The sequence below is a fragment of the Anastrepha obliqua genome, chromosome 1 (genome assembly GCF_027943255.1).
Source record: "Anastrepha obliqua isolate idAnaObli1 chromosome 1, idAnaObli1_1.0, whole genome shotgun sequence".
Classification (NCBI taxonomy): domain Eukaryota; kingdom Metazoa; phylum Arthropoda; class Insecta; order Diptera; family Tephritidae; genus Anastrepha; species Anastrepha obliqua.
This window is the reverse complement of record NC_072892.1, coordinates 173,060,112-173,080,446: the sequence shown is the minus strand read 5'-3', so window position 1 is coordinate 173,080,446 and position 20,335 is coordinate 173,060,112. Positions and strand designations below refer to the sequence as shown.

The window sequence follows — 20,335 nt, the reverse complement described above, 5'->3', positions numbered from 1 at the left end:
TTGTTTTATTTATTTATTTTTATCGATAGTACAAAGTAAGACTAAGGCTTTTTAATAATACTTCAACATTAGTATATTCTCGTACAAATAGAATGATTTTAACATGAAATTTTCTTAATCTAAATTTATCCACAAGTTCATAAATAAATCAATTCAATTTATGTAACTTTTTTTATTCCTTGATATCTCTTGTCAAATTAACAATAAATAGTTTGCACATAAAATTATTTATATACATAGTTATATGAGGAAATACCGCTCTTAATCAGAGCATAGGGCGTAAACTCAGGAACATCTTGATTGGTATTCTGCGTGTGTTGATCGCATCCAAGTTGTTCGTGGTCGTCCTCTTCTTCTGGAGCCTTGTGGATTCCATTCTAGGGCCATCTCTGCGATGTCATTGTCTTCTTTGCACAAGGTGTGCCCAATCCAACGCCATTTCCTTTCTTTGATATCAGCTACGATAGGCTTGCACATTGAAATATTTAAAAGATTTTCGTTGGTGATAACTCTTGGCCAAAATATGCCGTGAATAATGCGCAGACATCTGTTGATAAATGTTTGTAGGCTATTGCATATGGTATCTGTGACTTTCCACGTTTCGTACGCGTAAAGTAACACTGGTTTGATGCTTGTATTGAAAATTCGCAATTTTGTTTTTGTGCTGATATGTCTTGATGGCCAGATTCGATTCATCCTGTGGAAAGCGTGGCGTGCTTTGTTTACGCGGGAACTTACATCAGCTTCCGCTCCACCATTTTTTGACACTATGCTGCCAAGGTAGCAGAAGATTTCGATGCCCTCAATTGTAACCAGCGTGCCACCCACTTCAAGCGTCAGTGCGTCCTGTCTTGGAGTTTCGATACGTATAAGCTTCGTTTTTTCGAAGTTGACTCGCAATTCAACTTGGCTTGCATATCGTATTAAGGCAGTAAATTCAGTGTGTGCTTCAGACAATTTGTGTGTCAAAAAGCATATATCATCGGCATAATCCAAATCGCAGAGCTTCTGATATGGGCGCCCATGAATGCCCAATGGAATATCGATATTTGTTTTTCTTATAATGCCATCAAGTACAGTGATAAACAGCAGCGGCGACAACGCACAACCTTCACGCACATCATTGTGAATACTGAACAACTCGCTCTTTTTGCCTTTGAAGAGCACACTGCACACAGCTCCCTCATAAAGTTCTTAAATGGTGATGGTGACGATTTTTTCCAGTACTCGATTAGTCCTCAAGATAGACCAAATTGCGCGCCTGTTCAAGGTGTCAAAAGCGCGCTCAAAATGCACAAAGAGTAGGTACAGTGGCGCCCGCCATTCTACTGACTGCTCTATAATTATACGCAGCGTGTTAATATGATCTACACACGATCTTTTAGGGCGAAAACCATTCTGTTCAGTGCGCAATATGTTGTTGAGAACTGGGTTGAGAACGATTCTTTCAAGAATGACAAATGCCAAAATCTGTATTACGACATTTACAAGAGTTATGCCACGCCAATTTGCACAGCGACTTAAATCGCCCTTCTTCGGAAATGATATTATTATGCACTCTTTCTAGTCGATCGGGATGGTGTTTGTTGACCAGATTTGAAGTAAGAGGGGACGGAGTAGTGGGGTTATTTCATCAGCACCGAATTTTAATAACTCAGGTGGTATACCATCCGAGCTAGCAGCTTTGTTATTTTTAAGCTGGTGGATTGCGGTTTTAATTTCCATGCTAGATGGGGGCTCAGTCGAGATATCCCTGTTGGGATTCCGTCGTCTGATCAAATCACAATGAATGAATGAATCAAATACAATCGCATAAAATAAAATTTAATAAGATAGAATGACCTAAAATTATTTAAAATTAAATTAAACTATATTAAATAAATTGAAATAAAAAGAGAAACAATACAATAAAAAATTAGAAAAAAAATAAAAGAAAAAAGATTACTTTAAATTTATTTATTTAAATAAAGTAAAATAAAATTACGTTAAATTATTCAAATTAAAATAAGCAAACTAAAATACAATAAAAAAAATTTAAATAAAAAATTAAGTTAATAAAATAACTGTAAATTAAAATAAAGTACAAAAAAAAATAAAATAAATAACTTTAAATTTAGTTAATTAAATGAAACAAAATAAAATAATTTAAATAAGTTAATAAGTTAAATAAAATTAAAATAAAAATAAAAAATAAAATAAAATTAATTTATTTGAATTAAATTAAGCAAAATAAAATCCAATGAAAAAATTATTTAAATACAAAATTAAGTTAATAGAATAACTTCAAATTTAAATAAAGTACAAAATAAAACAATTACCTTAAATTCAATTAATTAAATAAAACAAAATTAAATAAAATTAAATTATTTAAATAAATTGAGTAAAATATAATAAAATAAATTGCAAGAAAAAATTTAATTAAATAAAAAATAAAACAAAATGAAATAAAATAAAGCAAAAAAAATAAAATTAAATTAAATTAAAATAAAAATAAAGTAAAGTAGAACAAAGTAAAAGTATTTTTAATTAAATTCAGCAAATGAACATCAAATAAAATAAAATATAATAAAAAATGAATTAAAAAATTAAATTAATTAAATAAAGTAAGACAAAAAATAATAACGTAATATAGAACAAGATAAAATAAATGAGAATACAGTTAAACTTTTTGAATTAAATTTAGTAAAATAAAATAAAATTCTTCTTTTTTTTCTACAGATTAAAATATTGTAATTAAAAATAATTATTTAAAAAAAGTAAAACAAAAAATAAAAATAACGTAATATAGTACAAGATAGATGAGATGAGAATAAATTAAAACTTGCTAAATTAAATTTAGTAAAATACAATTTTGTAATTTTTTTATTATTTAATTACATATATTTTTTTTATATTTAATCAAATTATTTTTTTTTTAATCTTAAAATAAAGTAAAATAAATATAAAATAATTATACTAATAAAAACATGCTTTGAAATAACTCTACTAAACAAATAACTGAATTAGAGACAGAAAAAATCACAAAAACAAAGACTAGCAAATAAATATTTTCTACTTTGTCAACATTTTGTTGCTGCCATAGAAACTAAATTCTAATTATTATTTTTGACCCCACACTTTTTCTCACGCATTTTGTTTTAAGCAACTTCTTCTACTCTTACTTAGTAAAGCAAGTCCGGAATTTTTAACAATGATTTGCGCTATGAAAAGCTTTTACTTGTGTTTTTTTTTGTTTTTGTTCTTTCTAATATTCCAAAGTTACACGCTTTCTAACCTAACTGTAAATATGAAATGCAATTAAAAATACCAGTTATCAGTTGCACTCAGCTACTACTTTACGCTTTTTATCGAAAAATTTACGCTTGCACACTTCTTCTGTCCTTATTTTGTTCAATACTTTCACCCAAGTTTCCGTTACTTTCCTCTCAAGAAATTTTATATGCTATGAAAATTTAGCTCTATAATCCTATACCAATAATAACTTTATGCGCTATTTGATCACTGATACGAACTATTGTGTTTCTCTGCTTCTACTCTTCTTTATACAAAAATGCTACCAAAATATTCCAAAACTAACCAAAATTCCAGTTAGAAGCAGTGAGTGATAATTGTTGTAAAATTGTTAATTGTTTTTTCATTTCGATTGGTGCGGGTTTGGTTAATGCGATATTGTTTTTTGTTTCTTTTTTGTAACTAGTTTTTGATATCGGAGTTTTTAAAACTGTGATTTTTAAAAGTGCTCTCACATAGGCAAAATAAGCAACTAAATCGACAAGGGATTTACTATAGACAGAATAAATGTGCGATGTAAAAAAAAAAATTGCATTTTGAGACGCTAAGCCACACTACTTTAATAAGAATGGAGTATAATGGAATGGATGTAAATAACCATTGAACTGTATCTAATAACCAGTCTTCTGGCTGTGCTGATCACTGAACAGCGTCAGATCTTTTGGACTCTGCTTCGAAACAAATGTACCGCAAAAGATCACGTGTTCACACATATAAAACATTAACAATTTCTACTTTGTTTATCTTTTTTTGCTTTTATTTGAAATGATACTAACTCTGGAGAGTTCTCTTGACCAAACTTAGTGAAGTGGATAAATCGACGCGGTCCTAATTTCCTTTCATTAGACGAAATGCACCAACTTTTTGTCGACTTTAAAGACGTTTTTTGTTTTTCGAAAAGAGAAGAACTATTCCGATAATTGTTTGCCAATTTCAATATTATATTCATATGCGATGCCTTTGATAATATCTTCAGCGGAAGAAAGCATCTTTTCAGTGACAGTAATGCGATTCTGCTCTTGCAAAAAAGTAAAAGAACCAAACAGGTGGAAAAAGGAAGAAGGGGCTTTAGATTAGAAGATAATATATGAATAGTGGCTCCTTACATTCGTCGTAACTGCTTTAAGCTACTGATAAATTTCACCAGGTGTGTGGTATTTAAACCCGCAATATCGGCAGGTGTAGCAAAAAAGTGAGAACCCAGCTTTCTAAATCTTTGGTTTCACCTCACCTTCCTTCTGCAGAGAGTTCTTAAATCAATCCCAAGCCTCACCGCATGGACACCTAATGGGCAATGTCCAGTAAGTATACCTACCAAATTCGAGAGCTGCAGCTTTGTTAGTCTTAGAAGTTTCCTCAAGTGTCCCCGAACTAGCTGTGATTAGCAGGATCTCGCGACTTTGCACATTTCCGCACTAGTCCAGCGCTCGCTGAGTTGACGTGAAGTGTATCTTTCTAGGAGTAGACCATAGGTTCTCAAATGAACCTCAATCGTCTCGTTTTGCGATGGAACCGTTTCCAAGGTCCCCTGTCTAGCCAGCTCATCAGCCCAGCAGTTTCCCTCTATGCTGCTATGCCCGGAAATTCAGATGAGCTTAATATCGAAATATTCGGATGCATTCGAGAGAGAAGTCAGGTATGCCCCGACTAAATTCGAAAGCACCGCCAACGAGCTCAAGGCCCTAATTGCTGCTTGGCTGTCGCGGTTAGAGGCAAGAGGTAAGCAACCAATCCACTGCTTCTTTAATTGCGGCTACCTCCGCTTGAAAAACATCACAGTGATCCGGAAGCCTACATTTGAACTTGATGAGAAGCTCCTCGCAGAACAATTCCCTGCCAACTCTTCCGTCCAACTTCAAGCCTCTCGTAAACATGTTTGCCATGCCGTGTCTCCGAATGTTGCACCTTCCCACTCCTCTCTTGAGGGAATACGAATGCAAATGGACCACTCGGACACAGCGAGGGTGTACAATGATTCAGCAGCATGGGGATGAACTCAAAGTTTTTAAGAATACTAGAGTGTCCGTAGCTTAAGTCTAGTTTATGTGTTCGGGGCACCTCAATCTGATTGTGGTGCATCCAGCAGCAGTTTTCTCTGCGATGTCTACGGGTACTATAACCAGCATAGCTTTAAGCACTAGAGTAGGAGTGGTTCGAGGCGCCCCACTGATTCCATTGAGACAGACCTTTGCCAAATAGGCAGGATTAGATCGAGGGGAAAATCTGCAACGAAGCTTGCACCTCTGTCTTCACTGACGTTTCCTAGATGGAATCGGGAGGCGGATCAGGGGTTGTCTCTAAATCAGCCAATTTATCTATTTCTTCAAAATTGACGGGTACTGCTAGTGTTTTTCAAGCAGAAGTCTTTGGGATCCTGCAGCTATGCAAAATGCTTAGGGAACGCGGGAGCGAGAGAGATATTAACATTTTTTCCGATAATCAAGCCGCGATTAAGGTTCTGACGGCCTTAGACAGCCCTCCAACCACATCAGGGGTAGTCAAGTCCTATAAATCCAGGCTGAACTATGTCGGTAGACATAATAGCCTAATGCTAACATGGGTCCCCGGAGACGTGGGTATCGCGTGTAACGAGACCTCTGACTCCTTAGCTAAGATGGGCTCTAAGGCCAACTTCTTTGGCCCAGAGCCCGTTTTGCCACTCCCTTCTGCGGTCATCACAGCCACGGTTAGCAAATGGGTAACTACCACCCACAAGCGAGCTTGGCAGGCTGAGAGAGGCTGCAGATGGACTAAACTGATATTACCTGTCATGTCCGATCGACTGTCGCAAACCCTTCTGTCATTAAGCAGAGGAGAGTGCAGACGGCTGGTTGGACTGATGACGGGCCACTTTCTGTGGGCGCAGCACTTGGAAAGGTTGGGCATCTCAGACAGTGTACTCTGCCCAGCTTGTGAAGAGTAGGATGAGACGGCGGGCCACTTCCTGTGTGTCTGCCCCGCCTTCGCTCGAATCAGGTTTGAGGTCTTTGGCACTGATGTGTTAAGAAGCGACCATCTTGGCCCCTTGGCACCACAAGATCTACTCAGATTTTTTCGGAGATCGGATTCTGACGACGCCATTGAGCAGAACAAAATTAGTAAACTCCTGTAAGGAGGAGATCAAATCTCTTGGCCGTGCTGGTAACACTTCTCTGTTCTGGGTTCCAGGAGATACATAGGAACGTAGTGGGAAACGAAATAGCTGATGAGCTTGTCCTCGGGAACCTCCTACCCAGTCGTCGGCACTTCCTTGTTGTTAAAGGGGAATTGCATAACTCATTTCTCAGGAAAGCGCAGGAAATATGAAGGTCCTTTTCTTCGTGTGGTATTTCGAAAATCGTTTAGCCCGGTAAACAAGACGTAGGACCATATAGTCCGATGGGCTTCACGCTATTAATTTTCCGAATTTGTGGCAGTGCTTACCAGTCATTCGGACGATCGGCATTTGCGTAGAAAAGCAGAGTTTACCATTTAATCTAAAATGCAGAAGCAGTGGGGACCTTTCAAAGAAGTAAACTGATGAGCACTTTCTCTTTAAATGTCCGGGTTTGGCAGTCAGTGGGTGCTGCTTTCTTCGAAAGCCTGGGACAACTGAAATCCCATCAATCTTCTCTCTTACATCAACAGCTCTGGTTGGCTGGAGATATCTGCTCGTTGGAGGTGTCATAATGTGCTATTTGGGGAGTGCCAGTCTGGCTCTTAATCAAATCAAATCCTCACATTACTGTAGAGAAGCAAATGCATCCACAACGAGTCACTGTTTGGTGCGGTTTTTGGTCTGGCGGCATCATCGGGCCATTTTTTTTCGAACATGAGCGAGGAGCCGCGCTTACAGTAAATGGCGAGCGTTACCGTGACATGCTCAACGAGCTTTTGTTTCAAAAAATTGAAAAGGATGACATGGACGACATTTGGTTTCAACAGGACGGTGCAACTTGTCACACTGCCAAAGTTACACTCGAACTTTTGGCTACCGTTTTTGAATTCCGATATCAATTGGCCGCCTCGGAGCTGTGATTTAAGCCCGTTGGATTATTTTTTGTGGGGACAAAGGACAAATGCTATGCGAACCATCCAGAGACGATTGATGCGCAGTTGCCATTCATGAAATTGGAGCCCAAACAATCGAAAATGTGCTTAAAAATTGGGTTGATCGAATGGCCTACTGTAAAGCCAGTCATGGCAGTCATTTGAATGATATAATTTTTCATTCATAAATGACAATGTTCAATCTTCAAAATAAAAAAAAAGTTTGAAAAAATATTCATTAGTTTTTTTTTTATAGCCGATTCAAAAAGCAAATTTTACATGGCCCACCCTGTATAATAAAATTTATATCAAAGCATAGTGGCTTAACTGATGCTAAAATCACTGCTCGCAGTAAGCCGAAAACGATAGCAAACAGTAACAACTAATAGCAGCCCATTTGGAAAACTTGGCCGCTTACGTACGAATCTTACGCTAAATCACTTCAAATTGCTGTCAGCAGACTTTTCTTTTTGCACGCACTTTACTTCTCTTCAACTTTCTTCAATCTACTCGTCCGAGGCTGAGTAAACTTTCAGAATTTCCAACAAAAGGCGCAAAGGCAGCAATACAAATAAAACTGTGATTAAATCTATGCGCAAATCCGAACCCGCATGCCGCGTACCCAATGCAGCAAAAGCACAGGCATCTAAACAATTGCTTGCGTAGTAATTCAGGTCATAGACGCAATTAATGCAACACACGCCAGCCGACGTGCTGATGTGACCGCCGGACGTGCTCATGGCGCTATACCGGCATTTACAACCTCAGGCATAGCGTACGCGACCCTTTTGGGCAAACTTTTCTCAGTGACAACTACACACACGCACGCACGCACGCTTGATTATGTATGCATCGAAAATAGGGTTCTGTTTGCTTGCTTGTGTGTGTGTGATAGCACTTTTAAAAATTAATTAAAAACTCCAAATTATGGTTTTGGTGATTAGTTATTCACGACTAAATAATTCACTGGTTGTTTGTTGTTATAATCTGTTGTAAAATAACCATAAAATATAATGCACACTTAAATTTCCCTCTGTTCCAACAGGATGGCGTCTCCATATTGGGTGGCGCTATAGGTGCAATGCGTATACCAGAAAAGTGGTTTCCGGGCGTTGTGGATTTCTATTTGAATTCTCACAATATTATGCATGTGTTGGTGGTGGTAGCGGTGTACTCCATGCATAAGGTCAATTTATTTTGCACTTACTCAATATTCGTACTTAAAAATGCATGTAGCTTTAAGAAATTATAATGTTTGTATGTATTTTACTCCTGAAACAGGCAACTATAAAAGACTTTGAGTGGATGTCGGCAACGAATTGCAATGCTACTGCAAGTGACACCGTCGAAACAATAGATACTACTTTTACCTCAAATGTGGAACTATGACCTCTTAACATTCAAAAGCGTGAATTAAAGAATTATCACACAGTAGCTATTTATTTCAGTGCAACTATATTGAATTGTTAAATCTAGAACGCCTTCGAGTAAGCAAATTAAAAGAAAAAAAAAAGTATTTAATGTTTTTGCAATAAAAAATACGTAACATTTAGTTAAAAAAATATATATATAGTTAAATTAAAAAGTGCTTATGTAGAGCGTGGGAAGTATGTAAAATATTGACGCGATTTTTACTTAATATTGTTGCATAGCCATAACTATGACTACAGTGCACAGTGGGCGAAGCAACCCAGAGAGAATTTTTTTTTTCTAAAAGCCAGAAGTACGGTCTATGTAAGAAAAAAAAGAACCGATTTTTTTCTTGTAGCTTCAAGATATTGGGTAGTCGAAAAAGTCTTTTCGTATTTTGTCAATAGATGTCGTTGGAGTCATCTATCTCCAGTGCTGCCAATCACATTGTGTCATATCATAAGGTGTTAGAAAGGTGACATTTTAAGCTTCATTTAACCAAAACAAAAATTAATTTCGGAGAAGTTGAAAAAAAGTTATAGCTGCTCAAAAATGAGTGAAAATAATAAAGAAATTCGCTATATTTTGAAATTTTTGTATAAAAAAGGGAAGAACGCCACGCAAGCCATCAATGCAATTTGTGAAGTTTACGGAGACGATGCTGTATCAGTTCGTGTAGCACAACAATGGTTCGCTCGCTTCCGTTCTGGAATTTTCGATGTGAAAGATGCACATCGCTCCGGTCGACCTATCGTTGAAAAAATCGATGAAATTATGGAAAAGATTGACCAGGACTGTCACATAAGCTGCCATGACATCGCCAAGGCACTAAACATTCATCATCAAACGGTTTTGAACCATTTAAAAAAGCTGGTTACAAAAAGAAGCTCGATGTTTGGGTACCACATGAATTGTCTGTAAAAAATTTAATAGACCGAATTAACTTCTGCGATTCTTTGCTGAAACGAAATGAAATCGAACCATTTCTGAAGGTTACAGGAGACGAAAAGTGGATCAAATACGACAATAATGTGCGAAAAAGATCATGGTGCATCGTGGTGAAGCTCAACAAGTGGTCGCAAAGCCAGGATTGACGCCTCGAAAGGTTATGCTGTGAGTTTGGTGGGATCGGAAAGGAATCATCCACTATGAGCTGCTCCAACCTGCTCGAACGATTGATTCTACACTTTACTGTCAACAACTGATGAGATTGAAGCAAGCAATCGAAAAAAAACGGCCAGAACTGATCAGCTGAAAGGGCGTCGTCTTCCATCAGGACAACGCTAGGCCACACACATCTTTGATGACTCGGCAAAAACTGGGAGAGCTTGGCTGGGAAGTTTTGATGCATCCACCATATAGCCCTGACCTCGCACCATCGGACTACCATTTGTTTCGGTCAATGCAGAACTCCCTTAATGGAGTAAAGTTGGCTTCAAGAGAAGCCTGTGAAAATTACTTGTCGCAGTTTTTCGCCGAGAAACCACAAAAGTTTTACACTGATGGAATAATGTCTCTAGAAGAAAAATGGCAAAAGGTGGTCGACCAAAATGGTACATATTTGGTTTAATAAAGTTCATTATAAATATAAAAAAAAATGAGTTGAAGTTTGATTAGAAATACGAAAAGACTTTTTCGACTACCCAATATATTTCGTTCTGCTTTTTGCTGTGTAATAGTCCCACTCAAGGGCTACGACGCCAGTGCTAACTCAGGTTAGTGTCGTTCGAAACTTTCCCGTAAAAGCAATCAAAGAACAATGAGTGAGAAGTACGCCAAAGCGTTTTGAGACGGTATTTTTATGTACGCCTTCGACAGGGCCGAAAATCTCTTAAGCCGCGGCTAAAAAAGTCATTAGAAAATCAAAAAAGTTTGTTCTGATGCGGAATCAGCGGTTTAAAATGTACAAAAATGTTGAAGACTTTTTCGAGCGCGAGTTGAAGCGAGTGACGACAAAAAAGCAGGATAAAGTTATTGTACAACCTTTTAAGCGGGACTCTTATTTGTGACTGCGCCAAGCACGATCAGTGCTTGCTTAAAAGAAAATAGATGTGAGTATTAACATCATCGAATGTCGACTAAAGAAGACGAACATATCCTACCGTCCCACATCATCGAAACAACTACTCTCTGAAAAACATTGAGAAACAACAAAGCAAGAAAATGGCGTCCCAGTATTGAACTGGCCCTCTCAGTCTCCAGACGCCTACCCCTTGAAAATGTGTTAGGGCCTCGACAAGACTCTTTTGATTTCTGGTAGGTTAACCTGCCGCTACCAGTCCTAAGTAGTGGGAATGCCCACCTATCGTTTCTTAGGAACAACGCCTTCTTACTGGTTAAAGCGCCATCTGTGTTTCACATTTTTCGGCCAGAAGGATCGCACAGAAGGTTGAGGACTTGGCTAAATTTGATGTGTCTGCGCTATTGCCGCGGTAGCCCGCTTCCTCTTGCTGTCGCTACTGATGCAATATGTAACTGTGTTTTTTCTTTGTTTTTTGCTTGTTTTAGCAGCCGCAATGCAAATAATGCGCTGACTATTGTGCGGGAGTAAGGATGGAAAGGATAAGTTTTTGGGGTTGAGGAATGGGTTTTTTCTTTGTTTTTTAGAAACGGGGAAAGTTGATAAATTTGGAAAAGTACGATTTCAAAAATAACAAAAATAAAAATTTTTTTGACAGCTCCAAAAAATTTAAAAAAAATTTGGAAAAGTACGATTTCGAAAATAACAAAAAAAAATTTTTTTTGACAGCTCCAAAAAATTAAAAAAAAATTTTTTTTTTAAGTTTTGGCAAATTCAAAAAAATAATATGTATATTTTTTCCGAAAAAATTAAAAAACAAAATTCAGTCTTAAGAAAAAGCTAACACTTCAAATATCTAAACCGCAATTTTGAATATTGAATAAATCTTAAATGTATTAAAGTTAAAAAAATCAGAGTATTTCGTATTATACTCAAGCCTATTATAGCTTTAATATAGACGTCTTAAGTTCCCTTTAAATTTATATGAATTATGAACTACTTCCAGCCCATTACTAACCGTTCCACCCACTGTGCATTGTAAGAATGCCATATTACTTTACAATTCCTATAAATATGCTATAAATTATAATTTACTTATACTTACAGTACTACTTCTTACCTAAATACTAAATATTATGTAAAACCAATTTTAATTCGTATATTATCGACATATAAATGACAAAGAAACAGACAAATGTAAATCATTCAAGAACAAAGCGCATTGTGAGCAAATAACCGTTAAGTGAACAAATAAACCAGTCAAGTGTATAGTAGTAATTACTTAAGCGTATAAAACTCAAATACACACACAGACACACACATTTATATACATGCATACATACATACACACACAGATGCATACATAGATACAAACATCTAAAATTAACTCTACAACTGTGGTATTACATTTTAAGCAAACAACAACAAATTATGAACATAATAGCATCTATTTACCAAAGCAGCAATAATTAAATTGTATTCAAAAGGAAAATTATGAAAATTGTGTATAATAAATAAATATATAAAATATATAAATAAAATTTGCAAAGCTCGAAATTCCTCTCACAGGAAAATATTAAAACACAGTAACCAATTTTCATTTATTTATTGGGCTAACTAAGAGAAGTTTTATCTTCTTCAACTCAACAGAGATCATCATGTTTCTATCAGTTCTATCTGTTGATAGGCTTCATTGACAATTGCACCTTATTTACTTCGCTAATCTAATCCGGTTCTCATCCGAGACTTTGTTCGTGTTTTCATTGGGGTTAATCTTACGTTGCGGGTCAGAAACAAAGCGCACAACCAGCTATCCTGAGTTGCTTCGCCTTCTCACATTAGCTCGCTCTCGAACGGGTATTCGGCAGCTACCCAGAGGATACTTAGGCTAAGCTCGGAAGTTGTGAGCTGCGTGGACCAATTGTAGAAGAATCGTCCTGGCCACTCCCAAGTGAATGGCAATCAGTGACTTTCTACACTTGCGTGAACTTCTACATATGGAACCATCATCCTCCACACGCCATCTTTTTGTCGGCTTCAAAGCTGTATTCGACAGCACGAAAAACATTTGCCTATATGTCAAGATGTCTGAATTTGATATCCCCGCAAAACTAATGCGGCGATGGAAAATTACGTTGCTCAATACCAGCAGCGCAGTCAGAATTAATAAGCACCTTTTCGAGCCGTTTGATACAGGTTTTAGACAGAGTCACTCTGTCATGTGACTTCTTTAACCTGACGTTGGAAAAGATCGGCGACCCGCAGATTTAATCGCTCAGGCACAGGGCGCACTCGCTTATGGGCATCCACATCACTGTTAACAGTTATGATTTCGAGGTTGTAAAATACTTCGTATATTTAGGAATCGGCATTAACACCAATAACAATGTCAGCCTGAAAGCCAACGAATGATGGCACTTGACAACAACAGCTACTTTGCATAATGGTAAGTAGGTAAGTGAGTAGTAAAGTCCTCTCTCGACGAGCAAAACTAACACTTTGTAAGGCTCTCATCATGCCTGTTCTAACGTATGGCCCAGAAGCGTGGACGATGACAGCATCCGATGAAGCGACGCTTGGAGTGTTTGAGAGAAAGATTCTGCGGAAGGGTTTTTGACCTTTGCACGTTGGCATCGGCGAATATCGCAGGCGATGGAACGATCAGCTGTATGAGCTTTACGACGACATAGACATAGCGCAGCGAATAAAGATCCAGCGGCTACGTTGGCTGGAACATCTCGTCCGAATGCTTACAAACGCTCAGGCTCTGAAAGCATGCAATGCGGTATCAGCTGGTGGAAGGCCTCCTCTGCGTTGGAAAGATCAGGTAGAGAAGAACTTTACTTCACTTGGTATTTCCAACTGGCGCCGGTTAGCACAAGAAAGATACGACTGGTGCGCTTTGTTAAAATCGGCAAAAATCAAGTAATCGGTTAGCGCAGAATCAAGAAAGAGAAATGAGTACGCATGAATGGTGGGGCTTGGCCAAAAACCTAATAAAGATTGTAAAGGCTAATTAAATGTATATTAGCTTGGGGAATAAGTACGTAGCATTTTTACAGAAGACTTTTATTTAAAGAAAAAACAATAATTATATCAATAAGTTAATCTATACTAATATTATAAAGAGGAAAACTTTGTTTGTTTGTTTGTTTGTTTGTTTGTTTGTAACGAATAGGCTCAAAAACTACTGGACCGATTTTAAAAATTCTTTCACCATTCGAAAACTACATTATCCAGGAGTAACATGGATTACATTTTATTTTGGAAAAAATAGGGTTCCGTAAGATATTTGGATTTTTCGGACACAAACTGAAAAAAATCTTATATATAAAATAAAGTCAACTTTTTGTATGTGTTCGCTAACCGGCCGTGTCTGCACCGAATTAAACCAAACTTACACACATTGTTAAGAAGGTATTGAAGATGGTTTCCGTATAGTTTGGATACCTATTGGTGGATAGGGCTCGAGATATAGGTCAAAACGTGGATCCGGGTAACCTTCGGATGTGTATGTACAATATGGGTATCAAATGGAAGCTGTTGGTGAATGCTTTAGTACAGAGTATTTTTCATGCCGCTCCGTGACTGGGGTCTCGAGATATAGGTCAAAACGTGGAGCCGGGTAACCTTTGGTTGTGTATGTACAATATGGGTATCAAATGAAAGCTGTTGATAAGTGCTTTAATACGGGGTAATTTTCATACCTATTGATGACTAGGGTCTGGAAATATATGCCAAAACGTGGACCCGCCGTGTCTTTGCACCGAATTAAACCAAACTTACACACATTGTTAAGGAGGTATTGAAGATGGTTTCCAAATAGTTTGGATACCTATTGGTGGATAGGGCTCGAGATATAGGTCAAAACGTGGACCCGGGTAACCTTCGGATGTGTATGTACAATATGGGTATCAAATTGAAGCTGTTGGTGAATGCTTTAGTACAGAGTATTTTTCATGCCGCTCCGTGACTGGGGTCTCGAGATATAGGTCAAAACGTGGACCCGGGTAACCTTTGGTTGTGTATGTACAATATGGGTATCAAATGAAAGCTGTTGGTGAATGCCTTAGTACAGAGTATTTTTCATGCCGCTACGTGACTGGGGTCTCGAGATATAGGTCAAAACGTGGACCCGGGTAACATTCGGACGTGTATGTACAATATGGGTATCAAACTGAAGCTGTTGGTGAATGCCTTAGTACAGAGTATTTTTCATGCCGCTCCGTGACTGGGGTCTCGAGATATAGGTCAAAACGTGGACCCGGGTAACCTTTGGTTGTGTATGTACAATATGGGTATCAAATGAAAGCTGTTGGTGAATGCCTTCGTACAGAGTATTTTTCATGCCGCTCCGTGACTGGGGTCTGGAGATATAGGTCAAAACGTGGACCCGGGTAACCTTTGGTTGTGTATGTACAATATAGGTATCAAATGAAAGCTGTTGATAAGTGCTTTAATACAGGGTAATTTTCATACCTATTGATGTCTAGGGTCTCGAAATATATGCCAAAACGTAGACCCGCCGTGTCTTTGAACCGAATTAAACCAAACTTACGCACATTGTTAAGTAAGTATTGAAAATGGGTTTTGTAAAGTTTGGTTGTAATTCGGAGCAGTGACAACGGGTACAGCGTTCTTTTGAGCCAGCCATAATGTCGCTTACTTTTTTAACGCTTGGGGCGGAACTGAACTGTCAAATTGACAGTGTGAGTTACAATGTGTCAATATTTCTTTCTGATTTGGATGCCATAAGGAAAAAACGTAAGTGCAACATGTAAAAATTGTTTGTGAATTTTTTTGGAGTGGATTTTGGAACAGTGAATAATTTCTTACGAAATTTGAGAATTTAATGTGAAATCCGAATGAAATTATGTGTTCGTGGAAAAACAATTTTTTTTCGTTTTTTTTTTTTGAAAAATATAAATGGATAATGGTTAAAAAAGCTCCAATGCTTAAATATATAAATTGAAACGAAAAATTCATGGATGATCAGGAAAAAAGACGATTGTTTATTCATATGCGTTGATTTGAAATTTAAAAACAATCTTCTTTTTTCCTGATTTTCAATTTATATTTTATATTTACTCAAAAACAAATAGAAAAACAAAAAATATTGTTTATGCCAAAGCGCTTGAATAAAGAATAAAGAAATAAATAATACGAAAACCATATATTTTCTGTTCTAAACCATATCTATTCTATTTTAGTGTGCCCAGCGAAGGGGGCCGGGTTTGCTAGTCAATTATATATTCGCACTTCCTGTTTGCAATCTCCTCCCACCTCTCGACCAATCTGTTGATGTTTTTCCACCAAAAACCCACTTGTCGTGAAGGAGTAATGGTCGATCATGTCTTTTCAGTCGAATAGCCTCATTCACACGGTGTAGCTGGGCAATATACTCGTAGAGCTTGTCGACCGTGGCATTCTTTTCGAGTGTTTCCCAGTGCACCATGCCTTCCTAGTCCCACCAAACACATATACTGATCTTCTTTGGATGAAGAGCCGGCTTGACTCTCGGCTTTGGTGCATCTCCTGGAACCACCCACTCCTGTCCTTTTCGCATCTCCCCTGACGATTCGGTACAAAAAGCGCTGTTTATGACTACGTGTTGCTCGATGGCGGGCGAGATGATGAGACGCAATTTGAAGCTGATTTTTTCTTGTTTTCGTTGAGTTCGTGAGGAACCCAGGCTCCCCATTTTTTGGTAAATCCCATTAAATAAAGGTGATTGAGAATCGTTTTATGATCGTAGTTTGTTTTTTTTGTGCCAATTCAGGACTAGTTTGTGCCAATTCAGGACTGGTTTAGTTCTCCTTCAAAAGTTATTTGAGACGTTCTTCATGGAATTCGGAAGGTCTTCCGCTGCGGGATGTGTGATCGACTTTGCAAACCATTTCCGTGCTGTAAACTCGCTTATGCCACCTTCTCCATACACGTGGCAAATGTCGCGGGTTGCTTCGGTAGCTTTTTGGCCTCGATGAAAAGCAAAGAAGAGCAGGTGTCGAAAATGCTGGGTTTTGCCTCCTGGGTGATCCATCGAAGCCTCAAAACTTATAAAAATTTAAATAACTGAAAAATTCAATTAACTTAGTTTTGTAGAGCAGAAAGAGTTCAATCGAATGAATTATTACCCTTTGCCAAACAGCAAACAAATCGTTGTAAAATAAAAAAAAATATAAAAAAACGCTATGAACTTATTCCCTTATGTAAATGTATATTTTGATCTTTTCTTAAAACAGTGGACGAATTGGCTTGTAAAAAAGGAAGCTGCGGCGTTGATGTGTTCCACAAAATTTTTTATAAAATTCTTCTAGAATATTGAGAGTAAACTGTATATCCTAAATTGACTTACAATACTTTTTAGAAGTAATATAAAGATCTGTACGTCCAATATTTATATACCGTGAGCCACTCTAAAAAAACAGGTATATGAATACATACAAAATAAATATCCATTAAATCAAAGGTAAATGTTTTAAAACTTCAGTCACGTTATTTAACAGCCACACCTCGCGTGTAAATACGGACTTATAAATGCGTTGTCTGCCAACGCTCATACTCGATTTGACTTTGCTGGACAAAACTTTTGTTCTACAAAAGCGGTCTACCTGTGATATACTACTGGGATTAAAGTGACCACTTTTCTGTATAAAAAATGCTATTGAATTGCTTAAAAAGTTAAAAAACAAAAAAATGTAATAAACCAGAATATTATTTACAAACAAAGAAACACGTTTAATTCCTAATAAAAACAGATTCTTGTTTATCACTCAAACCAGAAATTCTGAATTTACAAATTTGAATAATTTCAAAATTTGCTTGTGGCTTGAGGGAATATTTCTCTTTCCGCTGTTGGCCATAGGGTTCGAGCATTTATGAAAGCTGTCAATGTGCCCCCAGCCCTGCCAGCAGCAATAAAAGCAATTTCGTAATGAAATAATGCATAAAGAAGGGCAAGAAATGTAATTTGTCAATGCTTAGTCCTTTCATCGTTTTCATTCATTGTGCGCAATTTAATCAGAACTTCCCTCATTCAATGCTGAGCATTTGCATATATCCGCTCAATAGCTGGCGCATTCATTGAAAGTGTTTCACGGTGAGGTTATTTGACCACAGCGTCGCTTCCCTTTTTCCATTCATTTCTTCTCACCTGCCTGTTACTTTCCAATGCATTTTCTATATATTTGCGCTCTTCTATTCAACTTCGTCACAGAAATGTTTTACCTTCAGCATTTAATTGCGAGCAGATACTAAGTAGCTCTTTGCGAGGTTTTTAATGCGGCTCCTCCTGCGTTATTCGGATTTTATATTTAAATCCTTTAGGGGCGATTGTGTAATGGTGTAGTTTTAATTATCCGTAGGACAGCAATTAAGTGTTAGAAATTAGTGTTTACCCTTTTGCAATGGATTTTCGTGAAATAGGAACTCTGCAAGAACTAAATTATGATTATTATTATTTGTACTTTTATTAGCTTTTTTTTATTATTATTCTTATCCCACGCCACTCCTCGTTTTTTCCTCGTTTTGCAACAGTTGTAATTGCTTTGCTATTTCTTGGTGTAGAATTTTTGTGACTATATTATGCCTTTCTGTGTATTCGGTACCGGCAAGTACAGGATATCCTGTGATTATGTGGTCTATCGTTTCTGCGTGCATTCGGCATCTGCGGCATTTATCATCTAAGACGTTGGGATCTTTCAAAATGTATTTTTGGTAAATTTTTATGAGGATAACATGATCCTGAATAGCGATCGCAAATCCTTCAGTTTCAGGATAAAGTTCTCCTTTTTGTAGCCAGGTTCTCTGTGCCCAAATTGTTTTTTTTTTTCGTCTATTGTTGTACATGTTATTATATGGTCTCTGTTGTGAAGGTTTGGTGGGGAAAAGTTTCTGTCTGCTATAACTATTGCTCTATGTAGATTAGATTTTTGATTTCGGCAAAATTGTTTGAGATTATTTATGTGATTGTTGTGCAGATTGTGAATGTCTATAAAGCCTCTTCCTCCTTCTACTCTTGGGATTGCATTTCGTTGTATGCATGATTTTGGATGTAGCTTTCTATATTTTGTCATCTCTTTTCTAGTTACTATTTCTATGCTGTTGAGATCCGTGTTAGACCAACGTATGATCCCAAATGAGTAGGATAGTATGGGTATAGCATATGTATTAAAGTGGTGCACAAGTCGACATATATGTGCTTTCAAGTCATTTGCTAAATTCACACAACAATGCAGTGTTTTGTTCTCAACTAACAGTAACAGGCAATAGCAGCTAGAGAGAAAACCAAATCATGCTTTTGTATGACTTGTTTCTCTCTCAGCATTATCACAACACACATATTTCGGCAAGATAGCAAGAAAAGCAATGACACTGAAAGGCAATGAAAAACAATTCAATTCAAACAAGTGAATTGTGTCAAATGTGGATTATTTACTTACATGAATTCCTGATATTTTAAAATCAAATAGGCAGTTAATGTTTGGTATGATGGTTTTGTAGAATAAAAATTAAATTCTGATTAATATTTGAATGTAACTTACACTTTGCCTGCTAATATACACTACGTACATACATACATATGACACCAATTCACACATTGTACTTGATGTCTTTCGGCAAAGCTTGTATGAGAATGTTTTCCTACCATTGCCATGCAAGCATATAAGCAGCGTCGTGCAATTCGTGCACTGTCGATAGAGCCGAAGTAGTATTGCTTGTTGAAGACAGTTTTTCTTCGTTGCTGTTCAAGTTGTGTGCCTACATTGCTTTTTGTCTTCACAAACAGTGTCACATGCAATGTGTGACTTGTTGCTTTGTAATAAGCAAGTCATTTGTGCACCACTTTAATATGTATATATGGTTTTGGTAAGATTTTTGGAATTCAAATATATTTTAAGAAGACAAATACCTGTGAAATTTCGAAATTTCTTTTTTTTTTTTTTGTTTTTCATAAAATTTTAATATAAAATCCTTTAAGAATGTGTCAAAAAAATTTTAGAACCTAAATTTAAGTATTTCTTATATTATAGATCGTCAACCGTGACGACTCTCTTCTTTGCGTTCGAGCGCTGGGAGAGGTATAGTTACGTTGCCGACTTCAGACGCGTTTTTCTCAAAACTATATTTTTCGAATTGGCGTACACGATAACTCGAAAAGTTATTGACCGATCTTCCTGAAATTTTGCACACATCTTTTTTTTTGATGTTAACTTCTATGTGTTTCAAATTTTCGAAAATTTGTCGAAAAAATATTTTTTTCGAAGAAAAAGAATGGGAAAATTCGCTCTAAAATTATTTTTTTTAAGCATTTCCGCGAATTTTTTCCCCCATTTTTTTAAATTTATATAGAAATTATGAATTTAATAAACAAAAAAATTTTTGGTGTTTGCCGGCGATGCTACAATGCCCGCCGATTGAGAAGCCCCGCTGCGACCTTCCTGGATGAATTGAGTTTACATCCGACATTTTAAATGATTAAAATAAATAAAAAATATATATTATTTTAATGTATAAATAAAAAAATGTATAAATTGAAAAAAAAATATATATATATATAATTTTAATGAAAATCAGTATTCAAGA

General features: G+C 36.8%; 1 protein-coding gene across 2 annotated transcripts in view; it reads left to right on the top strand.

The window, feature by feature from the left end:
- The window catches only part of LOC129241319 (uncharacterized), a 69,020-nt gene extending 59,777 nt beyond the window's left edge, over positions 1 to 9,243 (top strand). For both annotated transcript variants that reach the window (XM_054877580.1, XM_054877588.1), the window contains exons 6-7: positions 8,366 to 8,506; positions 8,602 to 9,243. In XM_054877580.1, the coding sequence (XP_054733555.1) occupies positions 8,366 to 8,506; positions 8,602 to 8,709 (249 nt within the window). In that variant the 3' untranslated portion in view covers positions 8,710 to 9,243. The remainder of the gene's footprint in view (positions 1 to 8,365; positions 8,507 to 8,601) is intronic.
- Positions 9,244 to 20,335: the final 11,092 nt, after the last annotated feature.